Source organism: Pieris rapae, chromosome 1 (assembly GCF_905147795.1).
Source record: "Pieris rapae chromosome 1, ilPieRapa1.1, whole genome shotgun sequence".
Classification (NCBI taxonomy): domain Eukaryota; kingdom Metazoa; phylum Arthropoda; class Insecta; order Lepidoptera; family Pieridae; genus Pieris; species Pieris rapae.
The window spans coordinates 10,185,630-10,207,624 of NC_059509.1; the positions used below are offsets into that span (position 1 = coordinate 10,185,630).

At 34.3% G+C, this 21,995-nt stretch overlaps 1 protein-coding gene across 2 annotated transcripts in view; it reads right to left on the reverse strand.

The window, feature by feature from the left end:
• Positions 1–21,995, reverse strand: part of LOC110992009 — a 45,712-nt gene that overhangs the window by 1,602 nt on the left and 22,115 nt on the right. The window contains exons 2-24 of one of the 2 annotated variants that reach the window (XM_045628232.1): positions 18,099–18,178; positions 17,418–17,564; positions 14,786–14,976; positions 13,687–13,918; positions 13,025–13,165; positions 12,136–12,457; positions 11,451–11,740; positions 11,043–11,239; positions 9,574–9,757; positions 9,047–9,251; positions 8,140–8,333; positions 7,507–7,675; positions 6,830–6,977; positions 5,605–5,811; positions 5,216–5,402; positions 4,669–4,845; positions 3,899–3,961; positions 2,434–2,562; positions 2,007–2,147; positions 1,469–1,726; positions 911–1,060; positions 545–759; positions 6–140 (exon numbers count right to left, since the gene is read on the reverse strand). In XM_045628232.1, coding sequence (XP_045484188.1) covers positions 6–140; positions 545–759; positions 911–1,060; positions 1,469–1,726; positions 2,007–2,147; positions 2,434–2,562; positions 3,899–3,961; positions 4,669–4,845; positions 5,216–5,402; positions 5,605–5,811; positions 6,830–6,977; positions 7,507–7,675; positions 8,140–8,333; positions 9,047–9,251; positions 9,574–9,757; positions 11,043–11,239; positions 11,451–11,740; positions 12,136–12,457; positions 13,025–13,165; positions 13,687–13,918; positions 14,786–14,976; positions 17,418–17,564; positions 18,099–18,156 — 4,140 coding nt within the window. In that variant the 5' untranslated portion in view covers positions 18,157–18,178. The remainder of the gene's footprint in view (positions 1–5; positions 141–544; positions 760–910; positions 1,061–1,468; positions 1,727–2,006; positions 2,148–2,433; positions 2,563–3,898; positions 3,962–4,668; positions 4,846–5,215; positions 5,403–5,604; positions 5,812–6,829; positions 6,978–7,506; positions 7,676–8,139; positions 8,334–9,046; positions 9,252–9,573; positions 9,758–11,042; positions 11,240–11,450; positions 11,741–12,135; positions 12,458–13,024; positions 13,166–13,686; positions 13,919–14,785; positions 14,977–17,417; positions 17,565–18,098; positions 18,179–21,995) is intronic. The other variant, XM_045628234.1, reaches the window with a different exon arrangement.

A 21,995-nucleotide genomic window follows, 5' to 3' on the forward strand; every position in this document is an offset into this window, starting at 1 on the left:
CGTACAGTCGACTCGCTTACAATCTCCCTTTGCATGGCGGGTGAAGGTGGAGTTGCAGCAAGACGGTATTCGCTTCGTATAACATCAGCGCCAAGAACACCATCGCCTGTTTTAAGGCCTTCCATCTTTTCTTGTTTCACCTAAAATGTAATATCTATGTAATTGTTACTTAATGCACAAAATTTAAGGCATATAAAATATGGATACATATAGTCTAGAATTTCAACTATATATATATATATATATTCTTGTCTGCGAATCGGATAACATCTATTTTACATCCCCTTAAATATTAACGGTGGTCTACCCCTACATTTTTTATTTTTTAGACAATTTTTATTCTTTTTCATAATATAGCATAAAAAATACATACAATCTTAATTTTCACCCCTCTACGATCAACCCCTATTTTTTAGTTTAGTTAAAAAAAAAATCTTTGTTCTTGGTTATTGTTCAATTCAAACCATGGCAAACCAACGTTTGCCGGTTTAGCTGGTATTCTATAATAAACAACAACATTCTATAAAAATCACAAAACAATTACCATAGATTCCAAATGGTATACTAAATCAGCTGATCTTGGGCCCGGCAACAAAGCACGCAGCTTAATGGCGTTGCGTTCTTTTACGATTGTTACCGGAACGCGTGCACCAAGAGACGTTAGATGGGAAGATAGGGTCGAACGAGCTCTTTCGCCAGCAGCATTGTCAGCTCCAATGAGCTCGAGTTCAAGGAGAGCAGACTCTATTTGTGTAATTTCTATAAAATTAAATAAAACATATATATCAATTTTACTGCATAATATAATATATCATATTTTTATACCTATTGTATTATTACAATATCGATTTTAATTGATGATAAAATGAGAAATGCTATTGCTCAAATTATATAATCAAGTAAAACATACCACAAGGATCGGAATCAGATAAGTCAGTTATTAAATTATTTGAAGGCCGACGTTGTCCGGCCGCATCGACACACCAGCAACGACCGCGCGAACATTGCCGTGGCGAAAATGATCCGTCTGACATGCATCTAGGATTCCAGCCCTCGCCACCTGTGAAAAAGTTACAGTTGTCTATGGCAGCTTTAATTATGGCGGGAATCAAAAGTAATGTGTATTTTTGACACTTGATTCTTGAATAACTCATCAATGTGGGTGTCGAAGTAATATAACAATAATTTTATTTAAAAAGTGTAAATCATGCCATTGTATTAGTATTTTGCTTAAGATTTCGATAACATTCAAGAATTTAATAAAGAAAAATTATACCCAAACCAAGACGGTGTGGAGGTAAGAAATTAGTCTCAACAAATAAAAACAATATAATCTATTCTTTTTACGAAACTGTGACACATAAACAATACTTAATCTTAAAAAAAAATTATTATACTTTCAATTTATTAGCTTTGAAGAGATCGATTGTGATAATGATAGTCTTTATAGGGATTAAACACAACATACCATTCTCTATCTCTTCCTGCATCATTTGACATTTGGTCTTAAATACGGGTCGTTCTCTCACAACTATCGGTACATCTTTTTTCGTTGTCTGTGCAATTCTTGGTTCGACGGCCTCCGTTAGAACTGAAGTGTCTTCAGATTCAGTGGAAGCTGGTTCGTCATTCTGGTCTAATAGCTCATTGCTGTCAAAGTCTTCTATGTCGTCGTTGAAGTCATCTATTCGATATGTTGTCATCTGTCGTATTAGCTCTTCTAGCACTGAAATTTATAACGTCTACATTAGGTCTACGTCTATATACCTACACCGCCGTAATGCAGGTTCCAATATTTTAAAACCAATCGTAAATGTTACAATAGGAATTAGCTGTTTTTGTTAACTTAATAGTCTTTCAAAATTAATTCAGAATGTTTTGTCATATATCTACGTATTCCTGGTAAAGTTTTACGTTACATTACAGTTTATCCTCTTCAATTGACAGATATAAGATGTTGGTTATTTTTTTAAATACTTTTATTATATATCTAATATGAAAATCACCTTCGTCAGCCCTTGCTCTTTCGTCAAGCGGATCTCGTCTAACCCACTTCCGGGCCTGCCGGAAGTTGCAGGTCGGCTTCGCGCCGCGCACTAATGACCCCTTTTGAGGCTCACCGCGACCGTTTACACACCAACATACATCTGAAAATAGGTTTCACTATAAATTACAATATACAAAATGAAATTGCTAAGAGCGCCGATTTATATCTCATTGTTTTCTTTTTTTATTTATTTACGATTACAGAAATGTTTGGGGTGTTCACTGTATTCGTTTCTATTGATTTAAGATCTGAATCAATTGTTTCGCCGGGAGTTAGAGATGGTCATAATGTTAGAATTTGTACATCGTCTAAGAATGAATTTAGTAAATTTTATTGAAAATACCATTTATCTTATATAATATAACAAATAAATTAGGAATACTAACCAATATGCGACATGCACTGCACTGGTTCCCAAGCGCCAGACACGTCACACTTGGGTATGAAGGTGCCTTTACCGTACTTTTGTGACGCCGCTTCGTTTTTCTCTCGTAGACGCTCGCATGGACTTAGAACTGCATAAAAAAATATATTAGAACATCCTATTTCGTTTCAAGAGCCGTTATCAAGCTGGTGAAGTTCCAAGACATGCCAATTTGCTACATAAGTATTAAATAAACCTAAACATACCAGTCCTATTGAGGTATTTTAACTAAAGCACTTGTTCGTCTCTATCTGTCAAATTGTGTTAATGCTGCGATGAAAAGAGACAAAAGACTACTTCAAATTAGACTGGTTATTATGACTAAAAGGTAAGTTATTAGGTAACTTTCAAACGATCGTGCATGTTCGTATATTGAGCAGATTTTGATTTGGCCGAATTGTTGAATTAAAAACGTTGTTATGAATTTTATTACACATTGCAAAGGGTTTTGCAGTGTTGTGTGTAATAATTTATATATATCCCATTAAACAAAAATCTACCATACATTGGTATGGACTAAAAATCATTACGCGTTGAAGTTAATATCTTTAGTCACATCATGAATGTAATAATGTAATTCCACAATTAGGCCACGAAAAATACTTTAATTATTTATACTCGGAAGTAATGCGTGTCGATGCGCACACCGTTTGTATTAGTCCAGGATCCATCGCCCATTTTTGCACTTGATTACTATCAAGCTAATTTTCCGTGAGTAGCTTTATTTTGATGAGACGCCCAATAATTTCCTATACGAAACTCTCGATTGTGGTAGCTAACAGAGGTGGCAAGGATAAAATATGTTGATTTGATGAGTCTCAAATATTTATTACTAACTGATTTTTTTTTTGTTAAATCTCAAGACAATTATCTAAATTATTCGAAAAAATATTTATCCTACAAAATCTATTGTTTGATCAAAGAGTCCCCTCTTTCCGACATGTATCGATAACGAGGTCATCATAAATGATTGCCTCTAACCTAACCAGCTGATTTTTTTGTTACTTAGTTAATATTCATGTAATTTAACAGACATATTGTCCTACAAATTGCGCGGTACGTTTATATTATTGGGCGTCTCATCAAAATAAAGCTACTCACGGAAAATAAGCTTGATAGTAATCAAGTGCAAAAATGGGCGATGGATCCTGGACTATATATTTTTCTAAATATTAAACATGCATGAACTTTCATACGTTAGCTGGATTTATTTCTTCGATTCATTTATATATATAACAAGAAATGTTTCGATCTTATCTTACAATCCACACTCTTATTATAAAATATTTTATTGTTAGTCAAATAAGCACAATGACAATGGTTATGACTTATGAACATTATATACATTTTAAGTTTCCAACACCGTGTTAAGCATATGTAAATTATTGTATTATAATATTATGCATAAAAATATACTAAAACCATGCCTTTTTGTTCAATTAATTTAGGTCCAATCTTCTTTTGGCTATTATTTTCTGGCTCTCCCTTCACTGTTATAAAGCATAGTAAAGAATTAGGAAGGAATATAAGAATAAAATTAAGTAGGTAAAGCGACAAAAAAGGTATAAAGCGGAGCAATAAACGATTATAAATAAAAGTATAGTATATTTAAATATGTTTAACAATAATAAATTCGTTTCGAATGAAATTAAAAATTTCGAAACAATTGCATCTTTCTTAAAATATAAATTATGTCGTAGCCAACTACTTTAATAAGCCATTTAATGAACAGCCTAGCCTCATAACTAAACAGCGGTATTTAATAAGCTGAAAGATATTCAGACAGTTGATCAAATTTGATTAAAGTGATCATGTGGCAGAAATAAAAAAATGAAATCAAAATCTGACATAGAAATATGTCTTTAAAAATTGTACTTGTTGTAGTTATTTAACTTTGGAAAACACCACTACAGTTGTAATTTGCCATATTCACAGTTTGAAAGTGGAACTAAATTTAAATTAACAGTCAACAGGCTAGACAAGTAACAAAACGTTATCGATCCAAGTCAATTGTCTAGCTGTTTCATCAACTGGCTGATTATCTTTCAGGCCGTTAATTATACTGCGCTGTTAAGTAAAGAGGTTAAGAAACAGCTTCTTAACACTAGTTTGGACTTTTTTCGTTTACCTATATACGGTTTTATTTTGTCGTTTATACAGGTTCAATGTACATTATTGTTTCTATTATGAAACTTACCAGGGCAGACTGCGTTACATTCTTCCTTAGTGCGGAAGTTATTGTGTGTGCCAGAACAGCCGTTGTATTTGAACCTTTCGCACCGATTTCTCTCGTGGTGGAAATACCATCTTGTCGTGTTCAAACCTTTGCCATCCGGACAATCTCCTTCGTCTTTGTTTTCGAAACATACAGTTCCTAAATAGAAAATTTGTATTTATAATTTATGTTATAGCGAATAACGAGAAACAGGTTCTTTCTTAGTCGTCGCAGACGTGACGATATCCAAGGAATTGACACAAAATCTCTTTGGGACAAGCGGCCACTAACGAAAAACTAAGATTCAACATGACTCATCAAATAAATGTCCATAAATAAGATGCAGGACTGATTATACCCTATATTTGTTGGAGGTTAAAAGTTTAACAGATAATAGGTAAATATTAATTTCGAATAACTGGTCTTTGTACTCATTTGGAAACAAATTTAATAAGCCAGGATAACTAAGAATATAACTAATTTAGATTGAATATATTCTAAAAAGTTGAGCTATGACTTTGATACTCACGTGGTTTAGGACAGCACACTGAAGGTCTAGAATCGTGAGGAGCGAAGCGGCATGCATGAGTGGAAGGGCAGGCCGCAGCGCTAGGACCGCAGAGGAGAACTCCAGAACCATCAGGGGCTGATAAGGGTTCTCCTTCCGGGCATTGAGGAGATGGAGAACATCTAACTAATGGCGGGCATGACTCTCCCTGTAAAGCCATATTGTTTTATTTTATTTCATGGGATTCTCAACTCTAAGACTATGGCTAATAAACACTCTAATAGTAAAGAAAAAATCGGCACAAAAGGCCAAGATTATTAAAGTTATTTTATTTCACAATTGAAATAGATACAAGATCTTAATAATAATTACTTAATCGTTTAATTAATTAATGATAAAAACAAACTGACCTCGCAATCCACTGGAACCAGGTCGCAGGTCTCATCATCCCTACACTTAGCTTCGGCGCAAGGGTCTCTGCAGGTGCAGGTGGGACATCCCCTGGCATCCAACACTCTCCCATGGGTACACACGTCGTCGTGTTCGCAGTGGGGCAATGGACATTCGACTGGGGCATCACATGGTGGGGTGGAGTTTGATACGCGTGTTCCGGCTATCTGTAATGAGAAGTTTGAAGCTGTTATAATTTTTTTGATGTTCGAGACTGACAAAGCGCTGTCAAATATGTCATAGAAAAATGGTTTAATAATCCTTTAATTAGACGTTTAACGCCCTTGCGCGCGTCGCGGGAACCCCACCCTTTCAGGCTGAGCTAAGCTCGCCAAACAGCCTGTGCTAAGCTGTAACGGCCCTTAAGGCCAACAGCGAGATTCCATTCAAAAAAAAAGTCTGACATCCGTCTCATCGTAATATGAGAGTTACAAAATTAAGGGTTCACGAGTGTCCTTGTCCTTGGCCAGTCTTAATAGAGAGAAGTCAGCTCAGCCGAATTGAACTTAATCTCATAATAATTACTACACGCAGATATCAAATTAGAACCTGCGTGGAATGTGTTCCCCTGCCACCACACCCCACCGCCTACCGCTCACGCCCTTGACGCGACATTACTATCAGTAAATTAAATACTTTTTTTAATAAAGAAACTAAAATTATATATGTTTTATTAATATATGGATATAACTGTTACCAAAAAATATACCTACATTTAACCCCCTTATTGATAAACATTGATATTATTAATAATCAATATGTACCTACTATCGCGAGTGTCGCGGGAGTTAAAGATTACTTGATTTTTTTATGCAGTTAGTACTACATCACTATCATTACAGCGAGGTGCCTAGTCAACTTCTGCGTGTAGTATGTAGGTATACATCACGCATCGAAGAATCACGGATCAAATAAAAATAATAAAAACAAGTATAATATGGACTTCTAACACCAGTCAGCTGAGAAGAAATTAACGATTTAATAGATATATTTTAGTTATACAGAATTTAACTAGGTTACTGAACAAATATATAAATGAATATATCTATGAATATGACTTAAATAAATCATCTTGATATATTAATTAATATCCGAGAAATTTGTAGACTAACATACAAAATATGACACACAGGTGATAACGTACATTTTTTAAGACGTTTAATAAATTTAAGATAAATCAATGACCTCGTTGCCCATGGTATCCACACACCAACAGGTTTTTTCAGAACCTTTGCATTGGACTCGTTCGTATGATCCATCCTCAGTACACTCCGGAACCCAACTCCACACTGGGGGACTCCCACTTTCAGCTGATTTGTGTAAAGCTAGCGCTCTGTAAATAAATTACAAATACGACTCAGTCATATATAATTTATCATTCGCATTAACGTAACAGCAGTGCGGGTTGTGTTTAAAGCACAGAAACTGAACCGTGAAACAGAATACTAGAACTGATATTTGCTTTTCCTAGTCATGAAATCTATGAATATTATGGAAACCGGGGCAGTTGATATTTACGCTATAGGCTCGGAGACATATATCTTTTCATAATATATTATTTAATTAATCAAAAAAATATAATTATGAAAATTATGCACGTTTGCCATCTTATATATAGATATTTGCTCCCTTTCTTAAAAATCCATTCGGACAGGAATCAATAAAATAAAGATTTTAACAAATGTGTCTGCCTCCTCGGAGTTGCATTTCAAGTTCATTCTAAATTTTGCAAAAATATGGTTAGCAAGACAGTTGGAGCAAGGTCCCGATGTCTTAGCACATTCCAATTGAAACTTTTCTGATTAAGTCCTTCTTTATACATTTGCGAACTTTTCTCCACCATGCGAAATTTGCCACATTACCTTCGCTGCTGACAAGCAGTATGATGTACAACAGATGTGCAAGCTGTGCCGCATCCCGTCGCACAACACCTTTGATCTTCGCCGCATTCGTTGTCAGACCGACACGCCCATTCGCATGCACCCGTCCATGGTACAAGATATGGACATTGCCCACTTTTGCGAGGGAGACCTGTGAAAATTAAACGTTATTATTGTTGTTTCTCTGAATGTGGTATATGTAAAAAAATCGCAATAACAATCCAATTATAAGCCAAAATAAACAGCTAGTTTTAAAAACAGCATTGCACTGTTTTAGTAAACACAATTTGACAAAAGAAGACAAATGATATATTTAGTTAAAAAAGTGCTTTTGAACTTTACATGAATAATATTTTGTGGTAAGTTAAAAAAAAAGTACATGTCCTATCAGTAAGTCATCTTGGAAGTAAGAATTTTCAAGGAATGTCAAATTGATGTGGCAGTTTTTGGCTGACCATGATTGCAGACTTTTCTGCCTTTGGCAAGAGCACTTGAAAACGAGTTATAAGAATTTTTTTTGGCTTTAACATCCGATTAAGAATTTGAGTTAAGTTCTTTATTTGAGATGCTTAATGTGAAATTTGTAATTAAATATACACAATACATTATACTCACACGCAGGTACAGGCGGACAGTAATCGGCGTCACAGGCCACGTCAACAAGTGCGCAAGCCCGACCCTGAGGACATGTCACTCCCGCGCATGGATCGCGACACCGACACGTTGGGCACTTATTGGAACCGATCTCGAACCCATAGTCACAGCCCATACGGCAAGTTAGGTCAAGGCAGGACAGGTCGGAGCGAATTCTATTGAAAGTAAAAAATATTATAAACATTAAACGTGACATGGGCAAATATGAGCTCCATTTGGGCGATCCATTCAAAGGTACTATATTTCCACATCAGTGGCGAAAGGAGGGGGGGGAGCAGTCCGCACCTTTTTTGGGGTGTCACCCACCCGGGCTCTAAATTTTAAGAACAATGTACAAACAAAAAAATTTATAAATCGCTAGAATAAAAAAATATTTTTCAGGGATTCCTCCACCAGCTCTAGAATTCGGGTATTCTCGCAAAAAAGCCTGACGCTGTCGTGGGGGATTCACCGTCCCATAATCGCCATCTTTTAATAAATGATCCATGCCCTTTATCACATAGAATAATATCAACTGCCGCACTGGGTGCCACCCAAGGTAGCCACAGTTCCTGATACATCTTTCTTAATTCACAATGTCTCCGACGGAGCACGGAGTCTCTGACTTTTAAATAACATTCAAAGATTATTCCAACATAGGTAGATTGTAATTACTTTTATGTGACTTGTTATGTACATATTCCAAAGACGCTAAAATATTGGAAAGACGACTTCAAAGTTAAATGAGCTAGTAAGGCCAGCCTTTTGTAGCAATTTTTTAATTTGGAAAATGCCATAGGTATTTGTATCAGGTAATTTTTTTTTATTTATCAAATTCAATATATAATTTCAAAGGCCGAAGTGCACTAGCGTAGCTTGTGTTACTTACTTATCACAATCCAAAGCAGAAGAGTTGGTACTTGAGGTGTCAGGTATCTCAGTGCCGAAAGAGTCCACACACCAACACCTTCCTTGTGCACATTGTTGTGATGTAAAGGATCCGTCAGGTTTGCAGCTTGGCGCTGGTAAAGCCAGTTTCATGCCATCTACTGTACCCTCCATCTTTTCGTCGAAGTCACGTAGGTATTCACACACTATAAGAAAAAAAGATTATAACCAATAATTAAAGCTACTTTATTTACATAACCCAATTAGATTATTTAATTATACATTTTTGATTTGTAATTTTCTAAAATTGCCTTCATGAATTCATCCTCAAAATTGAAGCTCCGAAATGTAGCGTAGAATTTGAATTCCTAAATCGGTTCTTGGAACGTGTTTTTCTCACTCTCCGTCCCAACACACAAATATTTGTTGCCCAGGCCATAACCATGAAAAGTTACAGAAATTACAACACGCCTTCCTATGTGACTTCTCCGAACTCAGAGAAAGCATCTAATACAAAACTGTACTAACTAGTTGGGATATCATCCAGTCTGTCTGTCTGTAGCCTGATTTTATCAGAGTCAATACAAATGGGTCCGCAATTTGAAGTTGAACAGCACAGCATTCCATCATCACAGTTACCATCCAAACACGGGCTTGTTGAGTTAATACTGCACACGGCTTCAGCTTCAGGTCCACAGGTCTCGAAGTTAATCTAGTAAAAGTTGTTTAATACATAATACCTTTCTTTGGAAGAAGTGTGATGAATGAGAATATAAAACGACAGTTTAAACGATTGTGAGTTCCATTCGTTTCGTATTAGCTTACGCCCAAATCCATCATATATCCACAATCTCAGATTGAAAACAACCTGATATCAGACTGATCAGTCGATCGACGTCCTATCTGCATTACAATAACCAACCATATTTGATAATCAATATAAACCAAATAAAGTAAATAAAACCGTATATATAATATTAAAATATACATGTCTATATTTGAAACATATCAAATAGCTTTTTAATTATTCATAAAAATTCAGTTATAAGTAATTCAAAAAGTCATTTTCATAAAAAGGACTATCCACATACACTGATCCGACCTACCATGGATAGCTTGTATCGACAGATGGCTATTACAATCCGTCGATTGGTTATTGGCACACTTTTATCAATATTTGGATTAAGATGTCTATCTCAGATGGTCAAAAATGGATTGTGAGAGGTTATTGGGTTTGGGCATTCAAGTATCTCTAGTCCAAAATAGGTTGATACGCCATATTCTTCGCGTTTCATGAATACGTTCAACCGCCATTCGTTTTCAGTCTTTCGTTGTTTATTCTCACCCCAATAACACGGTTCAGTAAATCTCAACGATCTTTAAGAACATTCTTAGAACTGGAGGCAAACAGGCAGGAGGCTCATTGGTGTTAAGTGATACCGCATATGGACAATATCAATGCTAGAGGGTGAGTGGGTTTTGAGCCTTTTAAGAATTGGTAAGTATCTTGAAGGACTCTTAGGGCGAATTGGTTCGGAAATACTTCAGTGGGCAGTTTCCACATAGATCTAATTGAAATGCGAACGCACTTGGCCAAGGTTTGCCATTGGCCGTGGACGTCTTATCGACCAATCACAGCGATGTGTGAAGTGAACTTGACAATTGATGCCTAAAGAACACGGGAGTATTATTATTCTAATCAGTGTAAGAGACATTTACAGTCAAAGAAAATTTTACTACACTGTTTAGGTCGGGTCGCGTGGCGTTTTAATAATGTGTTTTCGCATTTATTTAAAGTGTTATGTATTGATTGTGTATACATCAGTTTGAAATTAATAATATAGAAGCTAAGCATAGGTTTCATTCATAACGATATTTCAAAAACCGACAGTTGAAACTGTATTATCGCAGACAGATTTTTTTAAAAATAATTAATTGAATTTGAAAGACTTTTTCAAAATTACAACAATCATATAACGCTAATAAAGAAAACGTACCTCAATAACTTCGCTCTCCGTGGAATTATCAGCTGTTACATCTGGACAGCAGACAGAACCACCATTCCTCCTGGTCATAGAACAGATGTGACCAGAAGGACAGTCCTGTTCAGAGCCACAGGATATTACGGATCCCTCTTCGTCGGTGATTGGGACTCCAACTTCGCACGGGTTTTCATATGATATCCTTGGCCGACCTAAATTAATATAATACTTAATACCACTAATAATTGCAACTTCCATGCATTGCAAAGTGTAAACATGAATCATGCAATGAGTGGTGGACGAGAATTAGTCGTTGTGACTATTTCTCGCTTACAAACTATTTATCCAAGCCAATTTTTCTTGTCACGTTTTGAATTGTTAAACAAATCAACACTTTTTCATAAAATGTCAAGTTAAACTTACACACAGGATATCCAGTACAGAAATCTCCCGTACAGTCTGCGTCCCTCACTCTCACACACTCTTCGTCGTCTCCACAAGGGTAGCCTGCGCAGGGGTCATCACATTCACAGGTCGGACATCCATCTGTACCAGTCTTGTATCCATATTCACATACTCCTGCGCATAGTGACCTGGCGCAGCTATTAAGGCTCCTGGCTCCTGATCTTGCCGGACGGGGAGTAGCAGAACATTGGACTGACGCTGATGGCCCCATAGAACCTCGTAGTTTGTTACCTTCGGAGTCTACACACCTGCAAACGTGTGTGTCAATAATATATACAAACTTTCTTCGTGAAATAACAGAATTGTTGGACTTCAGTACTCCTTGGTCTCTTTCTGTTAATAATATATTTTTTTTAAGACGGTATTAAACTTTTTTTTATATACAACTTGTATGAAGGTGTGAATGTTAGATTAACGGACTACGAATAAAATGCAGGCATTAAACAAAAAATAATAAAAAATCTAATTGATTTTGACCATTGATAATAAGCTCAAAGATTTTAACTCATATCAAATACGTAATAAAGTAACGGTGTCTAATTATATTGCCTTAAGGAAATTAACCGCTTCGAGATCTCACCTAGTTATTATATTAGAAATTTAAGAAGTAAGTTAAGAAGTTAGGATAAAATTGAAAAAGTACCAGCAAACTAATCCATTCCGTGAGCACTGCTTTGAAAAGAAGCTACCATCAGGCATACATTGAGGGACATATCCCCTGCCTTCCTTCTCGCTTACAACCAATAACTCTGCCAGCATCTTTTGCTGGGTGCACATCGTAACATTGTGGGGTAAAGTGCAATGTCTTCCACATTCCCCTCCGTCGCAGCACTTTTGCATTGAAGGACATTCGAGGTCATGAGCACATGGCGTACCGCAGTCCAACTCTTTGGTAGAAGGAGCTGGACAAGTACCGGCTTTTTGTAGTTCTAAGGAAGCAGGGCAGCAGACGCCATAGTCGTTTCCTACAATAGCAAACATAATTTGAGTAAAATTGTTAGGTATTTAAAAATTTATGTAAAGATATCGTGTTGGAAAGAAGGCGCTCCTCCAAACTAAAGGATAATCAGCCAATCTAACCACTGATGGACCGGACTCAGTGGCAAAGGATGAGAACTCGTACATTCTTGCAGTCGGAATAACGTTTTAGCGCTTTTTTGGAAGTCGATGCAACGATTTGTATCCCAAGACTAGATGGCTCTACAATATACACAGGTTGACTACGTCTGATAATTTAAAATGTGTAATAGTAATTCGTAAATTATATAACGATTCGCCCTATATCGACAAACTTGAATGACATCTATCATTAATTTTAAAAAAAACAAATATTGTACATTAGTTCAAAACTTATACAGTATTATTAAGTATATGAGAACAGTGATTGAACGTTTTTAATACTTTTCAATAAAACTTAATCTTAGATATGCATGCGTCAATCACAACAATACGTCTAGTGGTGCTATTTACATTAATATCCTATTGTTTACATATTTGGTGAGCGGTAAAATAAAACAATGGTCGATTGATACCTGATTCAACCAAACACCGGTAGAGTGGGGGACAGTTCGGTTTTCCTGGATCAGTCCCGCAGAGGAAAGGCCTACTCGTTTCGGATATTAATAAAGGCTCTCCCACTGGGCATATATTTTGGAGGCTACGTCCTCTTTTACCTGGAAGTGAATAAAATATTGTATTGTGTACCTGAACGGTAATAGTTATTAAGAATCATAACAATCATAAAATATTGCTTATAATTCACCTATTAACTATATCCAGTTTATAATTCCATCAATTATTCTACGTATGATTCGACCTTTTTAATATAGGAATAAATATATTATATATTTAAAATAATTGTTCATTTATAGTGATTAACGGACTTTCAAGTTTATTTGAATTCTACAATCAAAGGGTCAACAGCGACTAATTGCTCATTAAGAATTAGCTTAAATTGCGAAATCGTTCTAACTTCAAAGTTAATAGAATAATGAAATATTCACATTTGATTTGCTTAATGAATGTCTTGTAATATTCATTATAGACTAGTCTAAGTGATGGAACTTTAAATTGTATGCCGAACGTTAAAAACTGAGATCTTATTCCGTTAGAGCTGAAAATCCTACTGGGGCTACGATAATGTTATCGCAAATTCCATCTAAGTATTTAAATATAGAACAAATCTTTTACTTACAAGTAGGGACTGGTGGGCAGGGCGGGCGGAGACAGGGAGTCTCCTCTAGTTGGCAGGATAGAGACCCTGGACACGTGACAGATGAGCAGGGATCTCGACATTTGCAGAGAGGGCAACCGTGGGCGTCGAGTTCGAATCCAAGTGGGCAGAGCATCCGGCAAGTGTGGGCAGCGCATGATGCTGTACGAGTGCAGTTTACTAGAGCAGCCGCGGGCGCACGAGTTCCAGGAACCTATTAAAAATTTTTATATATATTTACTATATATAATATTAATTATTATATATAATTATGTATTTTGGACGAAACCGAGAGGATAAGTATGTATTATCTTTATATGTATATATAATTTACTAGGTACTTAGTTAAAATAATATAAAAATTATAATCATACTAGCGGATCCGACAGACGTTGTCCTGTCTACACGTCTTTAATTTCAAAATTTCAATTTTTAATAAGCCATTTTGATGAAAATTATTATTCAAATGTTATGACAATATCTAACGATCCAGCACATGGTCACACACGATATAACACAATGATAACAAAACTTTTTTTAAATTTCGGGACAGACTAAAATTACAATTCGAATATTATTTAAAATTTGACACTGCGATGGTAGCGCCGTCTGTCGGATCCAATGTAAGACATTCCAAAATCAACAACAACTAATAAATTGAAAATTAATTAAAAAAACATTGTCCAGCGGACAAAATTGTGAATCTACACCATTCCCAGATCCCCTTGAACACACACAAAAAATTTTGTCTAAATCGGTCCAGTCGTTTAGGAGGAGTTCAGTCACATACACACGCACACAAGAAATATATATATTAAGATTAACAATTTCCTTAACCTACAAAATAATTGAAAATTATACTTAAGAACATGAAAACAAATTAAAAAAGTTGAAATAATTACTGAACTTCGTATTAATAAAAATAATATTGTACCCTTAATACTGACAACATTACGACTGTTGCATTAGTAATATATTGTGATAACTGATTTTATATCTACTTGGTTATTCATTTCGCTTCTAACAACAAAGGGAAAGTTGAAAAACGAATGCATTGAAATACCCTCTTTGTTTCACTTACCTCAAATCCAGTGGGATCAACGCACCAGCAGGAGCTTACAATTTCATTATCACACTGAATCTCTTCGAATTCCCCATCCGCCGCTCTGCATCTAGGCGATCTCAGGGATTTTATCCTTCGTCCGCTTCGAGTATTTTCAACTGCGAGAGCGCGGGAAATCCGTTCTGATGACAGCTTTATGTTTTCACAACCTGTAATATATTCAAGGATTTAAGCGATAATTTTCGTCAAGTGGAACATTTTAACAACAGAAAGGAAAACGCGCTTTTCAAGAAAATAAATAAATCTAACACCATTTTAACTTCAATACTAATATGTCTTTCAATCCCTGCCTTATCACAGACAAAAAGTAATGTAGTACAATAAAACAGATTCAAATATTGTAATTCAATTATTTTAAATGTACGTTTCCTACACCCGGTAATTAATATTTTATAAGACTGTGACGTTTAATAAAAATCATCATAAACTTCTCTATTTAAACTTAGCGGCTTCAGTGTGCAAATCTCATTCCTTAGTGTCTAACACTCCCCCGTATGGTGAAGGAAAACATCGCATGTCTCAATTCACGTGTCTCTGAAATAAAAATGATCAAAGAAACAGATCCAATCTGAGGCTAAGATCATATAGGATTGTAGCATTGCCGGATTATTAATATTAGGAATAGACTTCTACAGATAATAATCTTCTGCGATTTATAGCATGTATGTGGTTATCAGAACAATTTAGTTCACAGTGATGCTTTAGTTATGAGGGTTTTAGTATGCTGCGTTTGCTTTTGTGGAGACTATTAATATTCATTGAACATAATTTACGGTTGCCCAAACACTAATACGTTTCACCTTTGTAAATATTGTAGCTACGTTACATTTCCAATTAATATGATTGACAAAGTAAACTGGTTTATGAAAAATAACAGTGGCTCTACGAACTTTAGGCTCTGAGCTTTAGATTTTTGTGTCTCACTTGTTTTTCTTATTGTCAAGTAGGTGATAGACTTTCTCTGCCTGAGACAAGGCGTAAAAGTTTTTGTATCCAAGGTATGATACAGCAGGCGCAGATATTCCATTGGTGCCTAGTGGGGAATTGCAACTACGATCTCAGAAACCACACGCTAAACCACGGTGTTAAAATTATAAAAAAACACTCAAACTAAAAAAAGCCTGCTTTCTTTCATAGCTGACGTTTTAACTTTATAATTAAATAATTTAAGTCACATTTATGACATTAATCACTTTATAACATAGTGTCGGTCGGCCTATGTACCGCTAGATTGACATTTGACAGAGTGGATGCGGCCGAAATTCAGCAATTGGCGGGTGACGCGAGACAGAGACTACTGGAAGTGTCTCTTTGGGCGGTAAACACCTTTTGGGTCGCAGACCAATCGTATTGAGTTGGGGAATATATACTTTGGAAGATTTATTGCACATAGTTTTATGAAATGTAATAAATAATAATATGGACCGTGTATCAACATTTAGTCTGTTATGTAAACATTGTTGGTAAATAATGAGTATTGGTAAGGAGTATTATTCGAGCCCGGAGTTACGTAAGAAATAATCAAACAAACGCAATGATCTGTGAAGCGAAAACAATCAATTATTTTAAACGTCCGTTTTTTGTATTGTTAAATTTCATTGCTCATAATAATATAATAAAATAAAATGTGAAAATTGATTATAACAATGCATTACAATATGTAAGATTTAAGTAAAAAATATCTGTGTCAGGGTTCCCAGCTCTCCCATAACAAACTTAATAGTTAATTCCAAAGCAAAGATTTTTATTATTTTTGTTTGATCAATTACGTTTTTGACCTTTTTTAAAACTGTTTACGTGTTGGTGCTTCAACGGCGACTTAGTTGCGACGACACCACCCCCTAGTGCGTGTTGTAAAGTGTTCTATAAGTGCATCATTCTATCAAGAAGAGATAATAATTAAATCGTCTATATTTTAGTTGTTAATTGCTACGTCTAATTAATTTCACTAATGATTATAATAATTATTGATAAAGTTATGCTACATTTATTCACATTCATGATACATAAGTATTGGTTCAAAGGACTAATTAATTTTATAATTGACGCTTCCAACGTTGCACTTTACCGCAATTAATAAACCAAAATTCAGTGTTTCTACACGAATTCATATTTTGTCTCTCTGTCAAAATTTGTTTACGCGCTTGTGATACATAACAGTGCTTTCATTAAAACAGCGTAATTAGACTAAAATTATTTTGTTTTTAGTATAAATGTGCACAAACTTACTATACAATTCAAAGAGATATTAAATGTTTTGATCTCATGACTATAGTCTCGCTTTAGGATGCTTTCTGCCTAAAGGCCAAGTACAAGATGCGCTTGGAAGAATTCAAGATAGAGATAAAGGTACGAAGGAGCTTCTTACCCTGTCTGATTATAACGGAGGTTATAAAATCATTTTGAATCAAAATTTAAACGCGTATAGAAAATAGGCTTTTGCCTGAAAAGAAATTGCGTACATCATCATCGATGTCCTTTTTTCCTTATCGATAAATAAATATTGTTTGCAGAGGAACGTTAATAGCTAGGTATTTATGTAAAGGTGTTAAAATGACCATATGTTATTTTGTGTAAATGAGATACTAACCAGTATAAAGTGGGTCTACGCAGGCTTGTCCACATGACGTGTTGCAACAAATCTGTTCGCCACATTCATCGTCATTGCTGCACGGGGTTGCTCTTGCTGAACATGAGCTTTCCTGAGCTGGACACCTTCCTCTTAGCTCGGCGCTTACTGTAATTTAGATAATAGACTAGAGGTCGTTCAAGTATTACGTAGCAAGTAAGGGGGGGGGGGGGGGGGTGTTTATTTGGTGATTACTTCAACAGTAATTATTTACTATTTTACACATATAAATACATTATAATTTATACGTTTATGTTCTATTATTTTTAGGAGCTTTGCTTTTGGTGACAAGATGAGGGAGGGGGGGCTTAGCATAAAATCGAAATAAGTCAGGTATTTTATTACTCTGACACATTAAAAAGTTGAAGAGTTTCTTTGAACGCGCTAAACTTCGGAACCATTATTTCTAATATAAACATGATTTGTGTGTTATTATGACTAAATAAATTGGTTCGAAAGACTTTGGCTTTTAAAGCACGAGGAACTGCTTGACCAAATAAAATTATTAAAATAAAAATGTAAGGATATACATATAAACGATAAGTTCTTTGTAAGATTATTAGTTATATAGGTACAACCACACCAGTAGCTTACGATAGGGAAGTTTTAAGTAGAGCCTAGATAATTAGTTAATAATGTTACCTTGCTGGAAACAGAGCAAGGCAGCGCAGAGCAGCGCCGTCCTCACCGCCGTCGACATCGCTGCATCACACAGACGAAATCTGAAACAAAACACATCCATTTTAACCATCAATATTTATAATTATAAGTTCTTTACATCTATTGACATTACTATGGCGTATCTTACTAGTTGCGGATGAATCAACCCGTGTTTAATAAATTAAGCAACAACAATAAACATTAACAAAAAATGGTTATATGTTGTTGGTAAAAAAACATACAATCAAATGCACAAATAATAAGAATATCGAAAATTTTTCATTCAGGAATAAATTTTACATGACAGAAAATACATAAAAGACATGAAAAATTTGAAAACAAAGCAATAGACACAAGGTTTATAATCGACTAGATACTGTTTGTGGTCCCAGATAACAACACATAAGTAGATATTAAAACCGTACCTATCGATTGACTATCTAGCAATTGGCGTTTTCCCGATGGCATTCCTAGGTTTATGTCCTTGTAACAACAAATAATTATTATTCTAGTCATGTTCGACTTAGCCATTACGCAGTACATTTAAGTCGCTAAACCTAAAGCAGGTAGCCTTGTAACACTCCAAACAATTGCGACTCATCTTGAGAAATACATTACCCAATAGCCACTAAGGGCTAAGGGTAAATGAAACATAAATACGAGATAAATACAAGATTTATTATTCGGAAATGTTAATTTTTTGTTCATGATTGTGACTTGTGACCCGAAATAAACGAATTGTGCCCGGCTAGCATTTCCTACGTCTGTTTGCTATTGTCCATTTAACAATTAATGTTTCACCGGAAATTGCCCCATGATTAGGTTAAGAATCGGTCCTACTAAAGGTTATAGTTTTCATTCGTTTACAGAGTATACATTTCACATATTTATTCTACGGTAATGGCGCCGTTTTTTTAAAAAGGCTTCGGTATTCGGTACAATTTATTTAAGAACAAAGCTTATTGTGTAAACGCAAATCATTTGTTAGTAATTATAATTATTTAGATCATAACAGTGATTGTATACAGAACGCATGGCCTCGTTTTGAATGTCTTTCCCAAGTACTAGATACATAATTAGATTTACTATTGAAATATCTTTCATGTGATGATTCTCTCGTATTGTAAGCCATATATTAATGTAATATTATATTTGTATAGCATATAACTACGCCTAGCATATAACACTCTACGCCAATATAGTAATATAGGCGTAGAGTGATAATAGCTTAAAACCCTCCTTGATAAATGGCCAATCCAAGGCATTGTTGTCAAACAAACAAAGATTATAGATAGTAGTTTCAAATTGTAACGTTGGTAAATTCTAGGGTATCTTGTGATTCATATGTCACGTAACGTATTATGAAAACGGTACTGCTAATTACAACTTTCTATTTCCTTTGTTATTAACTATTACTTAATCTTAAACGTATTCTTAAATATTACAATAATACTTAAGTGTTAAGAATACAAAAATACGCGTGTTTCAAATGCTTTAAGAGATGCAAAAATGTATTATTTTATTATAACAGTCAAATATTTATTTGGGAAGAAAATTTGACATTTTCCAATATAAACCCAATATTGCTGAATATTTAAAAAAGTATAAATGTAGGTACGTCACTTTAAAGTCTGTGTTATTGGCACGAAAAGTACTACAGAAACAAAAGACAATGATACCTTACCATTACTTTACCAAGATTATACCCAACAGACGTATTGTCTTTTATTTACATAACTTTTACACATTTAAAGAAAAACACTTTTTTAACGGATTATAGATATGTATTATTATATTTAAACTTATAATTATTTGTACATAATTTTAAAATTATGTACAAATAATTATAAGTTTAAATATAATAATACATATCTATAATCCGTTAAAAAAGTGTTTTTCTTTAAACAGACGTATTTCTAAGTGTCGAAGAAATATCAAATATCCGATACTAAGTTATTATAAGAAAGTGTTTTGTGTAACTGGATGAGTTGGCAGCCTTTCACTTAACACGACTCTTGCGTCATGTTTCTGGCGTCACCCGGTACTTGTGAGTTCAATCACTTAATATTAGTAAATATAAATATGTTTAAAACAATATTTTCTCATATTTATTTCTAGCACATAATTATTAAAAATAGGTAAAAATAAAATCAATACAAAATAAAAAGTTTGGTTCGATTGCGATACTTATTTATTAAGTGAAGAAACCACCAGCAGAGCCATCGGTACTGTCTACCAGGTGCTAGCTTAAATTTTTAACTAGTGCCTGTGCCTGCCACAGATATAAATTAGTTATAAATATGATATATTCCTCAAAGTGTTTTAAAACACTATTTTATTTTAAAAGTAATAAAGACAAAACATTCAATAGCAGTGTGGACGTAGTTTAGTATTAAGGAAGTATTTTCACTATAAATTTAACGAAAGTAAAATCCAATTCGAATTATTTTCTTGTCATTGGAAGAGGTAAAGATATTGCTTAAGTTCTAATGTAATTGATGTGTTAAATTTGTGATGTCATATTTTGTGGTATTTTTAAGGCATACACATTGTTTTATAATGTATAAATAAATAATATAAGAACAATTTTCATGCCTTCTGATGAAAAATTATACCTATGTTATAAAAAATTAATACGCTCTATAGGTCTCGTTTACTCAATATATTTTAGTTCATATACGGATATTATAAGGGGGAAATCAACCACATACAAACTCACTTGAAAACAATTATAAAGTTTGTCAAGTTGGGAATTAGTTTGAAATTGAATTATCCTTGGGTACACATAAGCGCTAAATTAATTATGTCTTCAGTTAATTTATTAGCAACAATAGTAAAATTTTGTGTTATGTAGAATTTATTACTTCAATTAGACTAGGCTGCGACACGGAATCCTAGTGTATTTTCATTTTACTGTTCACCTTTCTACTGTAATAATGTTGTTCTTTCTGTATTAAATAATTATTGATTACATGTAAGTCCTATTGGTGTCTCATAGAAGACGGATAACTGTGAGCTCTTTTTTAAAATTTCACTTTTTAGCGTCCGCCTAGTTGTGTCACGAAAGTCTTTACTGTATAGTATGCAAACAATAAAGTGTAAATAAATACATATAGGTTCACAAAATAGAAAGTCATACTTAAATGGAATACTAAATATTGTAACAATAGTATACGAAACGTGTTGCATCGATATTGATTTATCGTCATATTATTGCTGTCAAATATATCAAACTTTTTATTGGCTTTTAAATTTTTATGTATAATTATTTTTATTTTTTATTATTGCTATTTTTTCTTTGATTTTATTTTTTTGTATATATTAGTTATAGTAACGTTTGTTTTGAGATTTTTTGTTTTGTTTTTTGTTAATTATTTTGCATTTTTTTTTACTCATTTTTGTTGTTCTCATTAAGGTTGCCAGGAAGAAAACGCTTGTAAGCGATAAGGCCTTATAACACACTTATAAGGTAAGGTTTCTTTGGTATAAAAGCGTTGTCGACCTATTGTGTATTGTTATATTTTTTTGTATGATAAATACATTTATTACCAAAACTTTAAAAAAGACAATTTATTGGCTACGAGTATAAGATAATAGTTAACACTTGGTGTGCGTTTTTTTATTATTTATTAAAATATATGTATTTGTATGTAACTTAAGTAAAGGTTACATAACTAGAGGCACACGTATAAAGTAGCCACGATAAATTCACACAACGGTAAATGTATGCATTTTTAAACGATACCTCCCAGAGTGCATCTTCTGAGAAATATGTCTACATTATACGTGAGCTTTTGCTTTTATTTACAATAAAAGGCTTGGCTTTATAGTTAAATATGGTATGACAATATTTAATATCAAACAAGTTGGCGTCTGGTA